This window comes from Bombina bombina, chromosome 1, assembly GCF_027579735.1.
Source record: "Bombina bombina isolate aBomBom1 chromosome 1, aBomBom1.pri, whole genome shotgun sequence".
Lineage (NCBI taxonomy): Eukaryota > Metazoa > Chordata > Amphibia > Anura > Bombinatoridae > Bombina > Bombina bombina.
The window spans coordinates 1,553,016,935-1,553,037,153 of record NC_069499.1 but is presented as its reverse complement, the minus strand read 5'-3'; the positions used below and the strand labels follow the sequence as shown (position 1 = coordinate 1,553,037,153).

The 20,219-nt window shown below is 45.7% G+C and overlaps 1 protein-coding gene across 2 annotated transcripts in view; it reads left to right on the top strand.

The window, feature by feature from the left end:
* The window catches only part of UNC13D (unc-13 homolog D), a 422,729-nt gene that overhangs the window by 222,516 nt on the left and 179,994 nt on the right, over positions 1-20,219 (top strand). For both annotated transcript variants that reach the window (XM_053709129.1, XM_053709134.1), the window contains exon 18: positions 11,702-11,799. In XM_053709129.1, the coding sequence (XP_053565104.1) occupies positions 11,702-11,799 (98 nt within the window). The remainder of the gene's footprint in view (positions 1-11,701; positions 11,800-20,219) is intronic.

Sequence of the window (20,219 nt, the reverse complement as noted above, 5' to 3'; positions counted from 1 at the left end):
GCGCAGGAAAAAAAATGTGCACTCTGTCAGTAGAAGGTGCTCTCCGTGTCCTGGCTGGGAGGCTCCCTCTGTCCAGGATGTGGCCCACAGGGAAATTTCCCAGCATCTTGTGGGCCAATCAGGCACTGGGAAGAGAGGAATCTCTCAAAAGCTTGTCTACTGGTAAATGTATAGTTAGTCCAATAAAAAAGTATCATTGCTTAAATTAACAATGATGTGTATGTATGTATGAGTTTGTATATATGTATGAGTGTCTGTGTATGTATGAATGAGGGGGTAGGTGTGTGTGTGTATGTATGTATAAGTGTGTATATACACCTCCATTTCTGGAAAAGTTGGAACAGTATGGAAAATGCAAAAAAACAAACAAAAAATATTCAATTCACCCTGTACTATATTAAAAACAAATTATTAACACATTATTTGATGTTTTACTTTGTGAATGTAATATATTTTTGAAAATATACACTCATTTGAAATCTTAAGACTGCAACACACTCCAAAAAGTTGGTCCGGTCGACTGTTTACCACTGTGTAACATCACCTTTTCTTTTAATAAGACTTATTAAGCGTTTGGGCACTGAAGTCACGAGTTGGTTAAGTTTAGCAAGCAGAATTTCCCCCCATTCATCCATGCATGTCTTCAGTTGCGCAACTGTATGGGACCTTTGTTGCCTTATTTTGTGCTTCCTAATGCGCCACACATTCTCAATCAGAGACAGGTCAGAACTGCAGACAGGCCGTGCTAGCACCCGCGCTCTCTGCTTACGCAACCATGCGCTTGTGGTTTGGCGACGTCTTGGATGGCAGTATATGTTGCGCCAAAATGTATACATATCTTTGTGCATTAATGGTGCCCTCACAGATGTGCAAGTTACCCATGCCATGGGCACTGCCACTGGCTTTTGGACCTGATGCCGATAAAAGCTTGGATGATCCTTTTCCTCTTTGGCCCAGAGAGCATGATGGCTGTTTATTCCAAAAACTATTTGAAATGTTGATTCGTTGGCCCACGAAACACGATTCCACTGTGCTACTGTCCATCTCAGATGAGACCGAGCCCAGAGAAGTCGGCAGGGCTTCTAGACAGTATTAATGCATGGCTTCTGCTTTGCATAGTAAAGCCTTAAAGGGATACTGAACCCAATTTTTTTCTTTTGTGATTCAGATAGAGCATGCAATTTTAAGCAACTTTCTAATTTACTCCTATTATTAATTTTTCTTCGTTTTCTTGCTATCTTTCTTTGAAAAAGAAAGTCCAGAACCCTGGGCAGCACTTGTTTATTGGTGGATGAATTTATCCACCAATCAGCAATAACAACCCAGGTTGTTCATCAAAAATGGGCTGGCATCTAAATTTACATTCTTGCTATTCAAATAAAAATACCAAGAGAATCAAGAACATTTGATAAAAGGGAGTAAATTAGAAAGTTGCTTAAAATTGCATGCTCTATCTGAATCACAAAAGAAAAAATTTGGGTTCAGTGTCCCTTTCACTTGCATCTGTGGATGCAGCAGCGAATGGTGTTGACTGACAAAGGTTTACCAAAGTATTCTCGAGCCCATGTAAGCATTTCCATTACAGACTCATGACAGTTTTTGAGACAGTGATGTCTGAGGGATCGGAGATCATGCGCATTCAGAAGTGGTTTCATGCGCATTCAGAAGTGGTTTTCGGCCTTGCCCTTAACGCACCGAGATTTGACCGGATTCCTTGAATCTTTTAATTAAATTGTGCACTGTAGAAGGTGAAATGCCAAAAATCCTACCGATTTGTCATTGGGGAATGTAGTTCTCAAAATGTTGGATTTTTCGCTGATGCATCTGTTGGCAGATTGGCGAGCCTCGACCCATCCTTGCTCTTTGAGGACTAGCACTTTTTTGGAGGCTCCTTATATACTATGAATACACGATTACCTCACATGTTTGACATCACCTTCTTATTTCAACTTGTCACATCACTATTAGTCCTAAATTGCCCCTGTCCAAACTTTTTTGCAATGTATTGCAGTCATCAGATTTGAAATGAGTGTATATTTTCAAAAATACATTAAATGCACAAAATAAAACTTTAAATAATGTTTTAATAGACGGCTAGATTATGAGTTTTTGTCGGTAAGGCTGTGCAGTGTTAACAAGCTTTTTTTTCTCACCGCTCATTTAAGACAACGCTGGTATTACAGGTTTTTCTAAACACGGTGTTAGCCGCAAAAAAGTGAGCGTAGAGCAAAAATTAGCTCCACATCTCACCTCAATACCAGCGCTGCTTACATTAGCGGAAAGCAGGTAAAACGTGCTCGTGCATGATTTCCCCATAGGAATCAATGGGGCTGATTCGGCTGAAAAAAAACTAACACCTGCAAAAAAGCAGCGTTCAGCTCCTAACGCAGCCCCATTGATTCCTATGGGGAAAGTAAATTTATGTCTACACTGAACACCCTAACATGAACCCCGAGTCTAAACACCCCTAATCTTACACTTATTAACCCCTAATCTGCCGCCTCTGACATCGCCGATACCTACATTATACTTATTAACCCCTAATCTGCTGCCCCCAACATCGCCGCTACCTACATTATAGTTATTAACCCCTAATCTGCCGCCCCCAATATCGTCGCAACCTACCTACAATTATTAACCCCTAATCTGCCGCCCACAACGTCGCCGCCACTATAATAAAGTTATTAACCCCTAAATCTAAGTCTAACCCTAACCCTAACACCCCCTAACTTAAATATAATTTAAAATAATCTAAATATAATTACTACAATTAAATAAATAATTCCTATTTAAAACTAAATGCTTACCTATAAAATAAACCATAAGATAGCTACAATATAACTAATAGTTACATTGTAGCTAGCTTAGGGTTTATTTTTATTTTACAGGCAAGTTTGTATTTATTTTAACTAGGTACAATAGTTATTAAATAGTTATTAACTATTGAATAACTTCCTAGTTAAAATAAATACAAATATACCTGTAAAATAAAACCTAAACTACAATTACACCTAACACTACAATATAATTAAATTAATTCCCTAAACTAACTACAATTAAATACAATTAAATAAAATTATCTAAATTACGAAAAAAAAACCCACTAAATTACAGAAAATAATAAAATAATTACAAGTTTTTTAAACTAATTACACCTAATCTAATCCCCCTAATAAAATAAAAAAGCCCCCCAAAATAATAAAAATCCCTACCCTACACTAAATTACAAATAACCCTTAAAAGGGCCTTTTGCAGGGCATTGCCCCAAAGTAATCAGCTCTATTACCTGTAAAAAAAATACAATACCCCCCCAACATTACAACCCACCATCCACACACCCAACTCTACTCTAAAACCCACCCAATCCCCCCTTAATAAAACCTAACACTACCCCCTTGAAGATCACCCTACCTTGAGACGTCTTGAGTGTATATATGTATGAGTGTGTGTATGTATGAGTGTGCATGTATGTATAAGTGTGCTTGTATGTATGAGTGTGTGTGTGCGTGTATGTATGAGTGTGTGTATGAGTGTGTGTGTATGTATGTGTATGTATGAGTGTGTGTGTGTGTGTGTGTATGTATGTGTGTGTATGAGTGTGTATGAGTGTGTGTGTGTATGTATGAATGTGGGGGGTGGGTGTAAGTATGTTAGTGTGTATATATGTATGAGTGTGTGTGTGTGTGTATATGTATGAGTGTGTGTGTGTGCTATGTGTATGAGTGCGTGTATGAGTGTGCGTGTATGTATGAGTGTGTGTGTGTGTATGTATGAATGTGGGGGGTGGGTGTAAGTATGAATGTGGGGGGTGGGTGTAAGTATGTGAGTGTGTATAAATGTTATGAGTGTGTGTGTTTGTGTATATGTATGAGTGTGTATGTGTATGAGTGTGTGTATGTGTATGAGTGTGTGTGTATGTGTGTGTGTGCATGTATGAATGTGGGGGGTGGGTGTAAGTATGCGAGTGTGTATATATGTATGAGTGTATGAGTGTGTGTATGTGTATGAGTGTGTGTGTATGTATGAGTGTGTGTATGTATGAATGTGGGGGGTGGGTGTAAGTATGCGAGTGTGTATATATGTATGAGTGTGTGTATGTGTTTGAGTCTGTGTATGTGTATGAGTGTGTGTGTATGTATGAATGTGGGGGGTGGGTGTAAGTATGTGAGTGTGTATATATGTATGAGTGTATGTGTATGAGTGTATGTGTATGTATGAATGTGGGGGGTGGGTGTAAGTATGTTAGTGTGTATATATGTATGAGTGTGTATATGTATGATTGTGTGTATGTGTATGAGTGTGTGTGTATGTATGAGTGTGTGAATGTATGAATGTGGGGGTGTGTGTAAGTATGTGAGTGTGTATTGTATATATGTATGAGTGTGTGTGTATGTGTATGAGTGTGTGTGTATGTATGAATGTGGGGGGTGGGTGTAAGTATGTGAGTGTGTATATATGTATGAGTGTATGTGTATGAGTGTGTGTATGTGTATGAGTGTGTGTATGTGTATGAGTGTGTGTATGTGTATGAGTGTGTGTGTGTGTATGTATGAGTGCGTGTATGTATGAATGTGGGGGGTGGGTGTAAGTATGTGAGTGTGTATATATGTATGAGTGTATGTGTATAAGTGTGTGTGTGTATGAATGTGGGGGGTGGGTGTAAGTATGTGAGTGTGTATATATGTATGAGTGTGTGTATGTATGAATGTGGGGTGGTTGTACGTGTATCTATGCGAGTATGTATGAGTGTGTTTGTGAATGACTGAGTAGGCACATAGCTCATTTTGTACTTCTTCAAATGTGCACACACATGACCTTCTAAGTCGTCAAGTTCCGGCCCTTAATTCAATTTTTCACTCATTCAATGACACCTATATCATTTTCTATATATAATAAAAACTCTGGAGACATCACCTTGGTATGAATTGGCCGCAGCACCTTTATTAGATATAAACCTTTAAATAACCTTTAAATAACCATTAAATAACCACTTTTATTAATAACCACAAATAACATGGTAATAAAATATATTTTTCATCATCAAACATGACAATACCATAACTGGACCATCAAGCGGTGCTAGTTCCCTTATTCATCACATGGCCGTCATTAGTCTGGACCCAACCCATAATTGTTGAGCCTGTTAAAACTTTACTTCTACTTGCCACTAGGGGACCCCTTGCCCCTATAAATCCACCGCTTGCACTTCCACCCCATGTGGAGGCAAATTGTTAAAACACCCTACTCACTTGGCCATATCCTTTCATTACTGTGAATGAACTAGCACCCCCGCTACTCCGCTGCGACAACTGTAAATAAAAACAAGCCAACAAAAGGGTGGGCAGGAGGGAGCTGCTGTCACTATGACTTTCACCAAAAGTGAATTCCTGCTTTTTCCCGCTCAGCCCCTTAAGTATGGCAAACTTGGGATCCACCCCTTCTCTGCCTACAACCAATCACGGGCCTCTTCCTCCCCCAGGTCAAAGTCCCCTCCAGTTAGGCTGCGCTCGTTATAGGGACCCCTTGACCTTCTTTTTCACTCATTCAATGACACCAATACCATTTTCTATATATAATAAAAACTCTGGAGACATCACCTTGGTATAAATTGACCGCAGCACCATTATTAGATATAAACCTTTAAATAACCATTAAATAACCACTTTTATAAATAACCACAAATAACATTGTAATAAAATATATTTTTCATCATCAAACATGACAATACCATAACTGGACCATCACTTGCACTCCCACCCCATGGGGAGGCAAATTTTTAAAACACCCTACTCACTTGGCCATATCCTTTCATTACTGTGAATGAACTAGCACCCCCGCCAACGACTGGCCTGATTCCATCAGCCCAGTCCCGCCAACCAACAGTTTCCTTAACATCACCTTAAAATCAAGTATAAAAAAAGCTGCAGACCAAACTCATCAAGGTGCACACCGTCCCCCAAATAAAATTCTGCTGGACCAACCTCCTACCCACTAATTCACCTTCTTCCGCCCATGACGCCCTCCAAACCAATCACGGAATAATATAAGACCACACAATTTTAATATTAAGGTACAGTTTCCGTTACCTCCCCAAGTACCTCTTAAGTCTCCACACCAATTCTCTCAGAGACAAGAACAAAACGGGTAAGTCCCACCTGCATGTACAAACAACACATCCGGGAGGGGGAACTGCTTATAAGAATCAACAAATATTGGCAACAGTTGCCCCCCTCTAAGGCCCAGCAAACCCAACCATTTTTGTACCCCACAAAGATTAGCAAGGGCACCTAACTGCAGGCCGTCAACCTTTTCCCTAACCTCAGTCCTGGCCCAGTAAATGAAGGAATGCCTCTCAACCCAAATGCTGTTCACACCAAATACAAAACAGAAAAAAACACGATTAACACAACCCCTGATCCTCACACTCCTAACCCAGGGCAAATGTACAACTGATATCTGGCAGATCCTCATCTCCCAAGGTTGTGTTTTTTGTTTTTTTTTGTTTTTTTAAACACATAAGAATGCAAACCAACACAGAGGCTACAGTAGCCACCCCAAAATCAGATGAGGTCAAACCCAACCATTGTAGAGCCAATTTGAATACCACTCTGAACCAAATGAGATGGGAAAGACCCATCCAAATGAATTAATAAAGAGCCATCATACCGAGGCCGTAACGTCGAACTGCCCCAACAACAAAAGTGGCACACCTTCCTGCCACTGTGAAAATGCACAATACTCCTATCCTTCCCGCACCAGTCAGTTTAACTTCTTCTTAAAATTATATCCACCATGGAAACGTTCACCATTACATCACTCACCAGCAACCGCCAGGAACCCACCTGTTCCGGCTGACTAATTCCAACATGTGGAAGGCCCAGAAGAATGCTAAAATCAAGGCCGTACGAACTAAACATTTCAAAAAAGGGAAGAACAAAACCCGGGCAAAATGTCCACCCCCATGTTATCAATGTAGAACAGGACAGACTTCGTCACCAAATCCTTCTTCCACACAAACAGAGTAACCAATATCAAAAACCAATTCCAGAAAACCAAGATACAAATTATGTTCTCTGAAGACCTTGACGGTGGCCAAACGGCTGCACACAAATGACCCTGGAAATAGGACCAAAACCGTGCCACCAGCAGCACCAATCACCAGGTCTAATTCACATTCGACACCCTGGAAACCTGGAACCTCACCCATACTATCAGATCGTCCTTAACCCACTGATATAATCTCAGAAAATAAAGAAACTTAAGCACCACAGCCGTCGCCAAGGACACTCTCCCGCAGAGCACCCTCCCCAAAGGAATAATCTGACATGCAAAGAGACTAAATCACCCACAAACGCTAAAGAAGTTTCAAAGCATTCACACAATATCCTCAATCTTGTCAATAGGCAGTCTACAGTCCATGTCGTCAGAGTCATTGGTGATACCCAAAAATTCTAAAGGCCGTCACCGGACCCCTGACCTCCCCATGGCAATTGGGACACCAATATCTCACGCCACCTGATAATACATATCCCTCAATGTAACAAAGACCTCCGATCCTGCCCGGCCCACAAACAGAAAGCATCTAGTTAGTGGACCACTAATGAAAAAACCTGACTGGACATGAACCACCCACTGCAGGAACGGGCTAAAACACTCAAACAGAAAGCACGATATGGATCACTCCATGGGAAGACAGAGGTCTACATAAGAGGATCCCTTACATTAACAGGCCAGCAAATGGTGTGACTTATGGTGGACTGGCAGTAACCAAAAATCCACTATGATATCTCTTTGTTTGGCAAGCAACGCCAAAGGGCCTGCCTTCCTGACCAACTTGACTGCCAAATCCAAGGAAGTATAAGACACCAATGCAAGCTCCTCTGGTATACCGTCATTCACTGAACTACCTTTTGGGAAAGACAAATGAGGAATCATTCTGAACTAACGAGGATCCAACTTAGGAACCACTCCCAACGGCGAAATACGCAAGTAGGCAATAGGAGGTTCCTGGGACAACCCCAGGCCACTTCCAAGCTGAGTACAGCTAACCCTTAAAATGGAACCCCTCAGTGGTTGGGATTCTAAATCCAAACCCGAACTAGGCTACAATATGCCACCAAGTACCTACACCCTCTACTCTTAGAGTACCAGGCGAACCACAATTCCATCTCGCATATCCGCTCAGGGGATACCCCTTTTTCAGGCAGCTCAGAAAAATCCTTCCCAACGGAAGCACAACCCAAAGGAGTGGGCACCTCCACACCCTGAACATACGTGTTTAAACTTGCACAATGCGCCTCATTTGCACACGTTCCCAATGAATGCAAAGCAAAATCCCTTCTTAATTGGAGCCGACAGTCCCCCTTTGTGGTCGGCTGCTGGCAACAGACCGAAAAGGGGGTGCACAGACCACAGCGGGGTCATGATTTTGTAGCCAAAGGCCCTTGTCTCTATTGTCCCACCGCATCTCTGGTGTGACAGATAGGCGCTGCCGGAACTGATCATCATAGGCCCACCAGGCCACCCCCCCGGATGTCCTCTACACAGCCGCAATCAACTAAATAGCAGCAGAGCACTGTACCCTGGTCCGGAAATTTTCCAGCCATCACACTGGTGTAGGTGACAAAATCTTGAAACCTGTTGGGTAAAGTTTTTTGGCAACTTTCTGTAGCGCCTCTTCCACTTTTTAAGTCAGCAGTCAATTGAGCAGAAACATGATCGCGATAAGTAAACTTGATATCTCACACCGGGAGCCAAACCCGGGCCGCCTTGGTGAAAACCAGGAATCCTAACCACTAGACAATATGAGAGAACAGTCTGCAGTGTCCGCTATCTGAAGCTCGGGCCCCCCAGCCGCCCTAACCACAACATCGGAAGCTGCAGCCGAAACTCACTACTATTCCCCTTGGTTCCCAAATCTCTATACCGACAATACCTCCTAAAGGAGCACCCCCCCAGAGGGAGTACCGACTCCAGCAGCCGCCGGCAGAACCCGTGCATTGGCCATTGCTGGAATCCCCCAGAGCCCCAGTTCCTTCGATCTTTTGCCACCCAAACCTACATTCACACCACACTCACCTGACCATGCCTCTTCATCCCGTGTGGGCTGACCAGGGTGTACCCCAGCCGTGGCACACTGTGTCCTCCGGAACCCTCCAACTCTAGGTCCTCCTCTGCAGATCGATGTGCCTTGTATAATCCTGTAAAAGAAACCTGTGACAACTCCCCCCCTGAATAGTGGAAAGGCCAAGCATACCGGCCGTAGCCCCACCCCTACCTATTTATAGAGCCATTGCACCTACTCCCCCTGACCCAAGTACCTTACCATATTTCCCACGTTGCTTGCCCCTAGAAAGCAACCCATCACTAGGCCGTGTCAACGGTCACCCATTACCATTGGTCCCTCTGGACAGATAAGTGTTCCCCCTGCCCCCTCTGGATTGCTGACCGTGACAGAAGTCCCCGGCCGTACTCACTGCAGCGTTCAATACAACCCTATTAGCACGTTCCTCCCACAGAACGCCGTCCCCCATGTCCAGGCTGATGGTCTCGGTCCAGGATTCCTGCAGGCCACTATAGCTCCTCACTTGGCCTGCAGAACCCGGAGTACTAAGGCCACAAGGTGTCTCAGGCCGTGACTCCTCTCCCTTCTCATCTGAAACACAAAGGCCCATACGTGTGGAGTTAAGACCATAACCCCTCCCTCCATGAACCTGCCCAAATGCCCCCAAACTCAAAATCCCTAACCCACCTCTCACTTATGGGAACCACCCTGGGAAAAAACACCCCTGACAAGACCTGTGGCCTAAGCTTCCTGGGAGTGGGAAGGGGTACCATCATCCAGGGAATCGAACAAAGGGGCAGCTATCTATGCTATCCCATGTCTCAAATCCCCCTAGAGAACCTGAATTATCCTCCTCCTCCCCACACATACCTAAATGAAGGGGGGGGCTTACCTGGGCCGTGATAATATCCTGTCTACCCTGAGCTGCCACTGCCTGCATAACTTCCTCCAAATATTTAGGCTGAAGCCTAGCCATCCTAACACTATCATTCCTCATTACAGAAACCCCAGCATAGCTTGCAACCGAAACCTATCACCCCCTCCTCAGCCTCAGGCCCAGCCAGGCCATCACCCTGGTCCCGCCTCCGCTGCCATACCAACCCGACCTTTCAGAATCAGGCCCAGACCGCTTACCCCCTTTTACATGCCCTGACTGCATGGGGCGGGTCCTCTGGTCCTGCACACCGTCGCCTTCCTTCTGCATCACCACCCAGTCCAAAGCAATCACGGGACCTCCTGCTGCCACCTGTGTCATCCCAGATCGGCACCCAGGGCTAGGGCTTCTTCTCCTCCTACCGGCACGATCCTCACTCCATCCGGACTCCGCTGAACAAGAGGCCTTGACCTGCTGACCGGACGGGTCCGCCCTGCTACTGCATCATCTACCGGCTCTACACACCATGCTCCCGCAAGGACCGGATCCTCTCCTCTAACCAGATAGGGCCCCAGTGTTGAGTCTCCTTCCTCAGCTGCGACTGCATAGCCCACAAGTTTGCCATAACAGAAAGCTGAGCGGGAAAAAACACAAAGATGACAGCTGCTGTCACTATGACTTTCACTAAAAGTGACTTCCTGCTTTTTCCCACTCAGCCCCTTAAATATGGCAAACTTGGGATCCACCCTTTCTCTGCCTACCACCAATCACGGGCCTCTTCCTCCCCAGGTCAAAGTCCCCTCCAGTTAGGCTGCGCTCCTTACAGGGACCCCTTTATAATCACTTGGCCCAAACTTGCTTAGGCCAATTGTTTTTTGCACACTATCAATAAGATGGAACATTGCAAGCAGAGTACACACAGTGGGTCCGATTTATTAAATAATGAGCTGTAGCGGATTATGTCTACCCGACATCGCTAAATGCCGACAGCATATGCTTTCGGCATTTAACATTGCACAAGCATTTCAGGTGAAATAATAATTCAATATCAGCAAATATGTAAAAACTAAACATGTCTGCAGGGGGCGCAGTTGGGGAACCTCTACTCTACACCCCATATTTTTACCTTTATTTTATTTTTATTCCGCTTCTCCCTTTCTAACTTTTCTCTTTGTGCTGCACAGACAACATGACATGTAAAACAAATCACTAACTTGCTAATTCAGGGCCACTGGCACCGTTAAGGTTTGGGGGTGTTATAGTACGTTATGTGGGAGCGTCCCCTAAAACTGGCGATGTCACTATCGTCACTTCTCAGCTATATCAGCTTCCTATGCTGTTATGTGATTTTGTCCAGTGTCATTCTGCTACTTTACCTTTAGTTATAACAGTATAGCAAACTCACCCAGACCAGATGTAATCACGTTATCATAACTACAGATGTCCCATGCCAAGAGCCATAGAATCAACCTCTCTGTGCCCCTCAGCTTCCCCCTCCCTCCTGCATTATTGTCTGTTGCATGTGTTGTGCTTTTGTTAACCATTCCTAATCCGGTCTGTCTTCACTTTCTTGCTTCATTTTATTCTGTCTATATCTATCTGCTGTAATCTATATCCCCTATCTATAATTCCTCCGGTGTTACTTCTCAGTAACTGTACCTCACTTCCCTCTGGACTCCTTTATACCTTGATCTCTGTCTTTACACCGGTTCTTCCTGCTTTTCTCACATTCTTTGTGTCTTTTCTTCTCCCTTTCTCCATAGGCCCAAGAAGAGAACCTGAAGTCTTTGCTGAACCTTGTGACAGATGTGACCAGTGATCTACAATCCTGTTACAAGACCTGGAACAAGTGCTTTGTTAGGTAGGAGAAGAAGATGCAGAGGGGGGACACAATGTGGGACATTTTAACAGAGAAAGGAGGGGGCATAGTTTGGCATTGCAGAGAAGAGGAATAGTGCCCCAGAGCAGAGAGAGGACTCTGTGGTACTACAGGGGAGGGGATAGTGCACCAGAGCAGAGAGAGGACTCTGGTACTGCAGGGGAGGGGATAGTGCACCAGAGCAGAGAGAGGACTCTGTGGTACTGCAGGGAAGAGGAATAGTGCCCCAGAGCAGAGAGAGGACACTGTGGTACTGCAGGGGAGGGGATAGTGCACCAGAGCAGAGAGAGGACTCTGTGGCACAGCAAGGGAGGGGATAGTGCACAAGAGCAGAGATAGGACACTGTGGTACTGCAGGGGAGGGGATAGTGCACCAGATCAGAGAGAGGACTCTGTGGCACAGCAGGGGAGGGGATAGTGCACAAGAGCAGAGAGAGGACACTGTGGTACTGCAGGGGAGGGGATAGTGCACAAGAGCAGATAGAGGAATCTGTGGCACAGCAGGGGAGGGGATAGTGCACCAGAGCAGAGAGAGGACTCTGTGGTATTGCAGGGGAGGGGATAGTGCACAAGAGCAGAGAGAAGGCTCTGTGGCACAGCAGGGGAGGGGATAGTACACCAGAGCAGAGAGAGGACACTGTGGTAGTGCAGGGGAGGCGATTGTGCACAAGAGCAGAGAGAGGACTCTGTGGCAGGGATGGGGATAGTGCACCAGATAGTGCACCAGAGCAGAGAGAGGACACTGTGGTACTGCAGGGGAGGGGATAGTGCACCAGAGCAGAGAGAGGACTCTGTGGTACTGCAGGGGAGGGGATAGTGCACAAGAGCAGAGAGAGGACACTGTGGTACTGCAGGGGGAGGGGATAGTGCACCAGATCAGAGAGAGTACTCTGTGATACTGCAGGGGAGGGGATAGTGCACAAGAGCAGAGAGAGGACACTGTGGTACTGCAGGGGAGGGGATAGTGCACAAGAGCAGAGAGAGGACACTGTGGTACTGCAGGGGAGGGGATAGTGCACAAGAGCAGAGAGAGGACACTGTGGTACTGCAGGGTAGTGGATAGTGCACAAGAGCAGATAGAGGACACTGTGGTACTGCAGGGGAGGGGATAGTGCACAAGAGCAGAGAGAGGACACTGTGGTACTGCAGGGGAGGGGATAGTGCACAAGAACAGATAGAGGACACTGTGGTACTGCAGGGGAGAGGATAGTGCCCCAGAGCGGAGAGAGGACTCTGTGGTACTGCAGGGTAGTGGATAGTGCACAAGAGCAGAGAGAGGACACTGTGGTAGTGCAGGGGAGGGGATAGTGCAGGAGAGCAGAGAGAGGACTCTGTGGTACTGCAGGGGAGAGGATAGTGCACAAGAGCAGAGAGAGGACACTGTGGTACTGCAGGGGAGGGGATAGTGAACGAGAGCAGAGAGAGGACTCTGTGGCACAGCAGGGGAGGGGATAGTGCCCAAGAGCAGATAGAGGAGACTGTGGTACTGCAGGGGAGGGGATAGTGAACGAGAGCAGAGAGAGGACTCTGTGGTACTGCAGGGTACTGTATAGAGCACAAGAGCAGAGAGAGGACACTGTGGTAGTGCAGGGGAGGGTATAGTGCACGAGAGCAGAGAGAGGACACTGTGGTACTGCAGGGGAGGGGATAGTGAACGAGAGCAGAGAGAGGACACTGTGGTACTGCAGGGGAGAGGATAGTGAATGAGAGCAGAGAGAGGACACTGTGGTACTGCAGGGGAGGAGATAGTGCACGAGAGCAGAGAGAGGACTCTGTGGTACTGCAGGGGAGAGGATAGTGCCCCAGAGCAGAGAGAGGACTCTGTGGTACTGCAGGGGAGAGGATAGAGCACAAGAGCAGAGAGAGAACACTGTGGTACTGCAGGGGAGGGGATAGTGAACGAGAGCAGAGAGAGGACACTGTGGTACTGCAGGGGAGGGGATAGTGCACAAGAGCAGATAGAGGACACTGTGGTACTGCAGGGGAGGGGATAGTGCTCAAGAGCAGATAGAGGACACTGTGGTACTGCAGGGGAGAGGATAGTGCACAAGAGCAGAGAGAGGACACTGTGGTACTGCAGGGTAGTGGATGGTGCACAAGAGCAGAGAGAGGACACTGTGGTAGTGCAGGGGAGGGGATAGTGCACGAGAGCAGAGAGAGGACACTGTGGTACTGCAGGGGAGGGAGATAGTGCACAAGAGCAGAGAGCGGACTCTTTGTACTGCAGGGGAGGGGATAGTGCACAAGAGCAGAGAGAGGACTCTTTGGTACTGCAGGGGAGGGGATAGTGCACAAGAGCAGAGAGAGGACTCTTTGGTACTGCAGGGGAGGGGATAGTGCACAAGAGCAGAGAGAGGACTCTGTGGTACTGAAGGGGAGGGGATAGTGCACAAGAGCAGAGAGAGGACTCTGTGGTTCTGCAGGGGAGAGGATAGTGCACAAGAGCAGAGAGAGGACACTGTGGTAGTGCAGGGGAGGGTATAGTGCACGAGAGCAGAGAGAGGACACTGTGGTACTGCAGGGGAGGGATATAGTGCACAAGAGCAGAGAGAGGACTCTTTGGTACTGCAGGGGAGGGGATAGTGCACAAGAGCAGAGAGAGGACTCTTTGGTACTGCAGGGGAGGGGATAGTGCACAAGAGCAGAGAGAGGACTCTTTGGTACTGCAGGGGAGGGGATAGTGCACAAGAGCAGAGAGAGGACTCTGTGGTACTGAAGGGGAGGGGATAGTGCACAAGAGCAGAGAGAGGACTCTGTGGTTCTGCAGGGGAGGGGATAGTGCACAAGAGCAGATAGAGGACACTGTGGTACTGCAGGGGAGAGGATAGTGCACGAGAGCAGAGAGAGGATAGTGCACGAGAGCAGAGAGAGGATACTGTGGTACTGCGAGGGAGGGGGTAGTGAACCAGAGCACAGAGATTACACTTTGGCACAACAGGGGAGGGGAATGTGCACAAAAGCAGAGAGAGTACACTGAGGTACTGCATGAGAGAGGATGTTGTGTCAGAGCACAGAGTGGGCTTTGGAAAGGATAGTGAGACCGAGAAGGGAGGGGGCACGAACATACTGTGGCACTGCGCTGCAGGGAGAGGGTAGTGGGACAGATAAAGAAGGCTACTCAGTGTGAGACGACACTGCATTGGATGAAATATCGAGACAGAGCATGGAGAAATACATTTGGCTCTGCACTGCAGGGAAGGAGATTAGTGTGATAGAGCTAAAAGACAACACAACAATTAGTACCACTGGAGACCCAAAATCACCAGAGCACTGTTAAGAGGTGCCTAAGGCAAAAGTGGAACAATATAGATTCTGATTAGTAATACACTTTAACTAGATAATACCAGAGAGATAATGCCAGCAATGTGGGGTATAGATAACAACAATGTTTGATGAGTAATGGAGATCCTGAAAAAACAATATAAGGGTGATATGATTTGTATTAGTCCAATAAATATGGTTAACTTATCTAATCCAGCAGAGTCCAAAAGTATGGCCCAAAAGGTATGTACAGTGGGCAAAACTTAAAAGACAACACAGTTTGGCACTCTATGATAGGGGATAGTGTGATAAAGCAAGGAGACAGCACAGTTGGCATTGCACTGCATGGAAGTAGCACAGTGTAGCACTGTAGTGTTTTGGATAGTGTGACACAGTGTAGTACTGCACTGTAGCGTTTGGGATAGTGTGACACAGTGTAGTACTGCACAATAGTGTTTGGTATAGTGTACCACAGTGTAGCACCGCACTATAGTGTTTGGCATAGTGTGACACAGTGTAGCACTGCACTGTAGCGTTTGGGATAGTGTGACACAGTGTAGGACTGCACAATAGCGTTTGATATAGTGTACCACAGTGTAGCACTGTACTGTAGGGTTTGGGATAGTGTGACACAGTGTAGCACTGCATTGTAGCATTTGGTATAGTGTACCACAGTGTAGCACGGCACTATAGCATTTGGGATAGTGTGACACAGTGTAGCACTGCACGATTGCAATGCTACACTGTGGTACACTATACCAAACGCTATCATGCAGTGCTACACTGTGTCACACTATCCCAAACGCTATAGTGCAGTGCTACACTGTGGTACACTATACCAAACGCTACAGTGAAGTGCTACACTGTGTCACACTATCCCAAGCACTAAAGTGCAGTGCTACACTGTGGTACACTATACCAAATGCTCTTTAGTGTTTGTGATAGTGTGACACAGTGTAGCACTGCACTATAGCGTTTGGTATAGTGTACCACAGTGTAGCACTGCACTATAGTGTTTGGTATAGTGTACCACAGTGTAGCACCGCACTATAGTGTTTGGGATAGTGTGGCACAGTGTAGCACTGCACTGTAGCGTTTGGGATAGTGTGAACAGTGTAGCACTGCACTGTAGCGTTTGGGATAGTGTGACACAGTGTAGTACTGCCCTGTAGCATTTGGTATAGTGTACCACAGTGTAGCACCGCACTATAGTGTTTGGGATAGTGTGACACAGTGTAGCACTGCACTGTAGCATTTGGGATAGTGTGACACAGTGTACCACTGCACAATAGCATTTGAATAGTGTGATACAGTGTAGCACTGCACTGTAGCATTTGGGATAGTGTGACAAAGTGTAGCACTGCACTGTAGCTTTCCGGATAGTGTCACACAGTGTAGTACTGTAGTGTCTGAGATAGTGTAATACAGTGTAGCACTGTACTGTAGCGTTTGGGATAGTGTGACACAGTGTAGCACTACATTGTAGTGTTTGGGATAGTGTGACACAGTGTAGCACTGCACTGTAGCATTTGGTATAGTGTGACACAGTATAGCACTGCACTGTAGCGTTTGGGATAGTGTGACACAGTGTAGACTGTAGTGTTTGGGATAGTGTGACACAGTGTAGCACTGCACTGTAGTGTTTGGGATAGTGTGACACAGTGTAGCACTGCATTTTAGTGTTTGGGATAGTGTGACACAGTGTAGCACTGTAGCGTTTGGATAGTGTGACACAGTGGAGCACTGAATTGTAGCGTTTGGGATAGTGTGACACAGTGTAGCACTGCATTGTAGTGTTTGGGATAGTGTGACACAGTGTAGCACTGCACTGTAGTGTTTGGGATAGTGTGACACAGTGTAGCACTGCATTGTAGTGTTTGGGATACTGTGACACAGTGTAACACTGTAGCGTTTGGGATAGTGTGACACAGTGGAGCACTGAACTGTAGCGTTTGGGATAGTGTGACACAGTGGAGCGCTGTACTGTAGCGTTTGGGATAGTGTGACCCAGTGGAGCACTGCACTGTAGCGTTTGGGATAGTGTGACACAGTGTAGCACTGCACTGTAGTGTTTGTGATAGTGTGACACAGTGTAGCACTGCATTGTAGTGTTTGGGATAGTGTGACACAGTGTAGCACTGAATTGTAGTGTTTGGGATAGTGTGACACAGTGTAGCACTGCATTGTAGTGTTTGGGATAGTGTGACACAGTGTAGCACTGCATTGTAGTGTTTGGGATAGTGTGACACAGTGTAGCACTGCACTGTAGTGTTTGGGATAGTGTGACACAGTGTAGCACTGCATTGTAGTGTTTGGGATAGTGTGACACAGTGTAGCACTGCACTGTAGTGTTTGGGATAGTGTGACACAGTGTAGCACTGCATTGTAGTGTTTGGGATACTGTGACACAGTGTAACACTGTAGCGTTTGGGATAGTGTGACACAGTGGAGCACTGAACTGTAGCGTTTGGGATAGTGTGACACAGTGGAGCGCTGTACTGTAGCGTTTGGGATAGTGTGACCCAGTGGAGCGCTGCACTGTAGCGTTTGGGATAGTGTGACACAGTGTAGCACTGCACTGTAGTGTTTGTGATAGTGTGACACAGTGTAGCACTGCATTGTAGTGTTTGGGATAGTGTGACACAGTGTAGCACTGAATTGTAGTGTTTGGGATAGTGTGACACAGTGTAGCACTGCATTGTAGTGTTTGGGATAGTGTGACACAGTGGAGCGCTGCACTGTAGTGTTTGGGATAGTGTAACACAGTGGAGCACTGCACTGTAGCGTTTGGGATAGTGTGACACAGTGGAGCACTGCACTGTAGCGCTGTATTCTGACTCCGATAGTTGTAATAATAATCTATCCCTTGCTGAGACCTCTATGCCTGGCCTGTATAAGAAGATACAATCACTGCAGACAATCCTTGTCAGATAGCTGAACTCACCAATACCTTGTCCATCCACAAAGTTGCTTTATTCTGAATATCAGGTTACAGCAGATAGTAAAATACAGCAGATGAATGGTTACAGTATTTAAGCGGTCAAAAGATGATACTGATCATAGCTTGCAATGTATTAACATGAGTGTTTGTTACATGAGGCCTGTTAGCTGCAGTCATGACACAGGAAAACATCATAAAACTACAAGGGCGGAGCAATACACAAAAAGGAAATGCATAATAGGTCAGAGGTAAGATACTATAGAAAACAGGAGCATTACCAAAAAGGGTCACTAGATGGCAGTACAGAATTAAAAATAGGGAAGCCTTGAGAAAAAATGAATATTAACAGAGGCAATGCAATATTCTATGCCCCATTGAGGCAGCACACTCCCCGTCTGGCATAGTAAATGTCACTATTTAAATCATAACGGAAGTTATGCATAACAATGTAATTTGCAGAGATGTCTTGAAGATCTGAAAGATATAAGGAGAACATACATATAATGCAAGAACAACTATAATATAAGCTTCAAGTTGTGTCAATTAAAGTTCAAGATACTTCCTTCTTGAAGTCACAGGAAGAATCCAACAGCATACATAAGTAATTCAGTCTCCAAAGGGCAAGAGCAAGATAAGTTCCGTGATCGGTCTGATGAAAGTTTTTATAGTCCCTTGTCTTGCAACTTTCACCTCCACCCTACGCACCTTTCCATCATCACTAGGAATGCTCTTTACAATCAGTCCCATGGGCAATTTGATTCTTTCAGCTTGCTGGTCCTTGAGGAAAACGAGATCTCCAACCTTGATGTTAGGGTTCAGACGTTGCCATTCTTTGGGCTTAGATGATTTCCTGATTTTTTCTACACGGTTGCTGACATAGACATAGAAACGTTTAGTCTGGTTGTATATGTAGCCCAGAACAACCTTGCTATCTGTGTAGAACTTGATGTCGTCTATCTGAATGTCTAGCTCCCGCAGAATGAAATCTGCAATTTCTACAGCTAGCACGGTCCCACAAAGTTCAAGTCTGGGAATTGTGTGTTCAGGCTTCGGAGCTAACTTAGCTTTCCCAAACAGAAACCCTATATGGGTTTGATTAGAAGAGTCTCTTACCTTGAAGTAGGCAACAGCTGCTATGGCCTCAGTAGATGCATCTGAGAAAATGTGAAGCTCTTTTCTCTGACTTGTAGCAAGGGAAGCTGAAGTGTAGCAACGTGGTATACAAATTCCATCTAAGGCATGTAGAGAATGTTTCCAGGACTCCCACCTTGAAAGCTTGTCTATTGGTAGTGGAGCATCCCAATCTTTAATAGTCTCTGAGAGCTGTCTCAATAGGGCTTTTCCTTGTATGGTGATGGGGGCCACAAATCCCAGTGGATTGTATAGATTGTTCACCACCGACAGAATACCACATTTGGTAAATGGCTTATCTGCAGAGCTGACTTGAAAGCCAAAGGTGTCCTTTAACAAGTGCCACCGTATGCCCAGACTTCTCTGTACAGGTGGAATGTCCATTCCCAGATTTAAGTCTTTAAACCCTGTGGCGTGGTTGCCAGGTTGAAAGGCCTTCATAACAGCAACACTATTTGATGCAATCTTGTGTAGTCTGAGGTTATCCTCAGAAAGCATACCTTGTGTCCTTTGGAGCAGATCTATGGCTTCTACCTCTACAGGTAAAGATTTAAGTCCATCGTCGACATAGAAGTCTCTCTCAACGAAGTGTCGAGCATCCACACCATACTCCTTTTCTCCGTCAAGAGCAGTTCTTCGTAAACTGTATGTTGCAACAGCAGGTGAAGGGCTATTTCCAAAAACATGTACCTTCATGCGGTACTCAATCATTTCATTGTCCATGTTGTTGTCACGGTACCACAGAAACCTTAGGAAGTTCCTATGGTCTTCTTGTACAACGAAGCAATGAAACATTTGTTCAATATCAGCAGTTATGGCAACTGGCTCTCTTCTGAACCTCATAAGTACACCTACAAGGTTGTTGGTTAGGTTAGGACCAGTGAGAATAACATCGTTCAGGGATACGCCTTGATGCTTGGCACTGGAGTCGAACACTACCCTGATTTGTTTTGGCTTACGTGGATGATACACTCCGAAGCAGGGCAGGTACCAGCACTCTTGGAGTTTTTGAAGTGGTGGAGCTGGTTTGGCATGATCATTGTCAAAGATTCTTTTCATAAAGGCAATG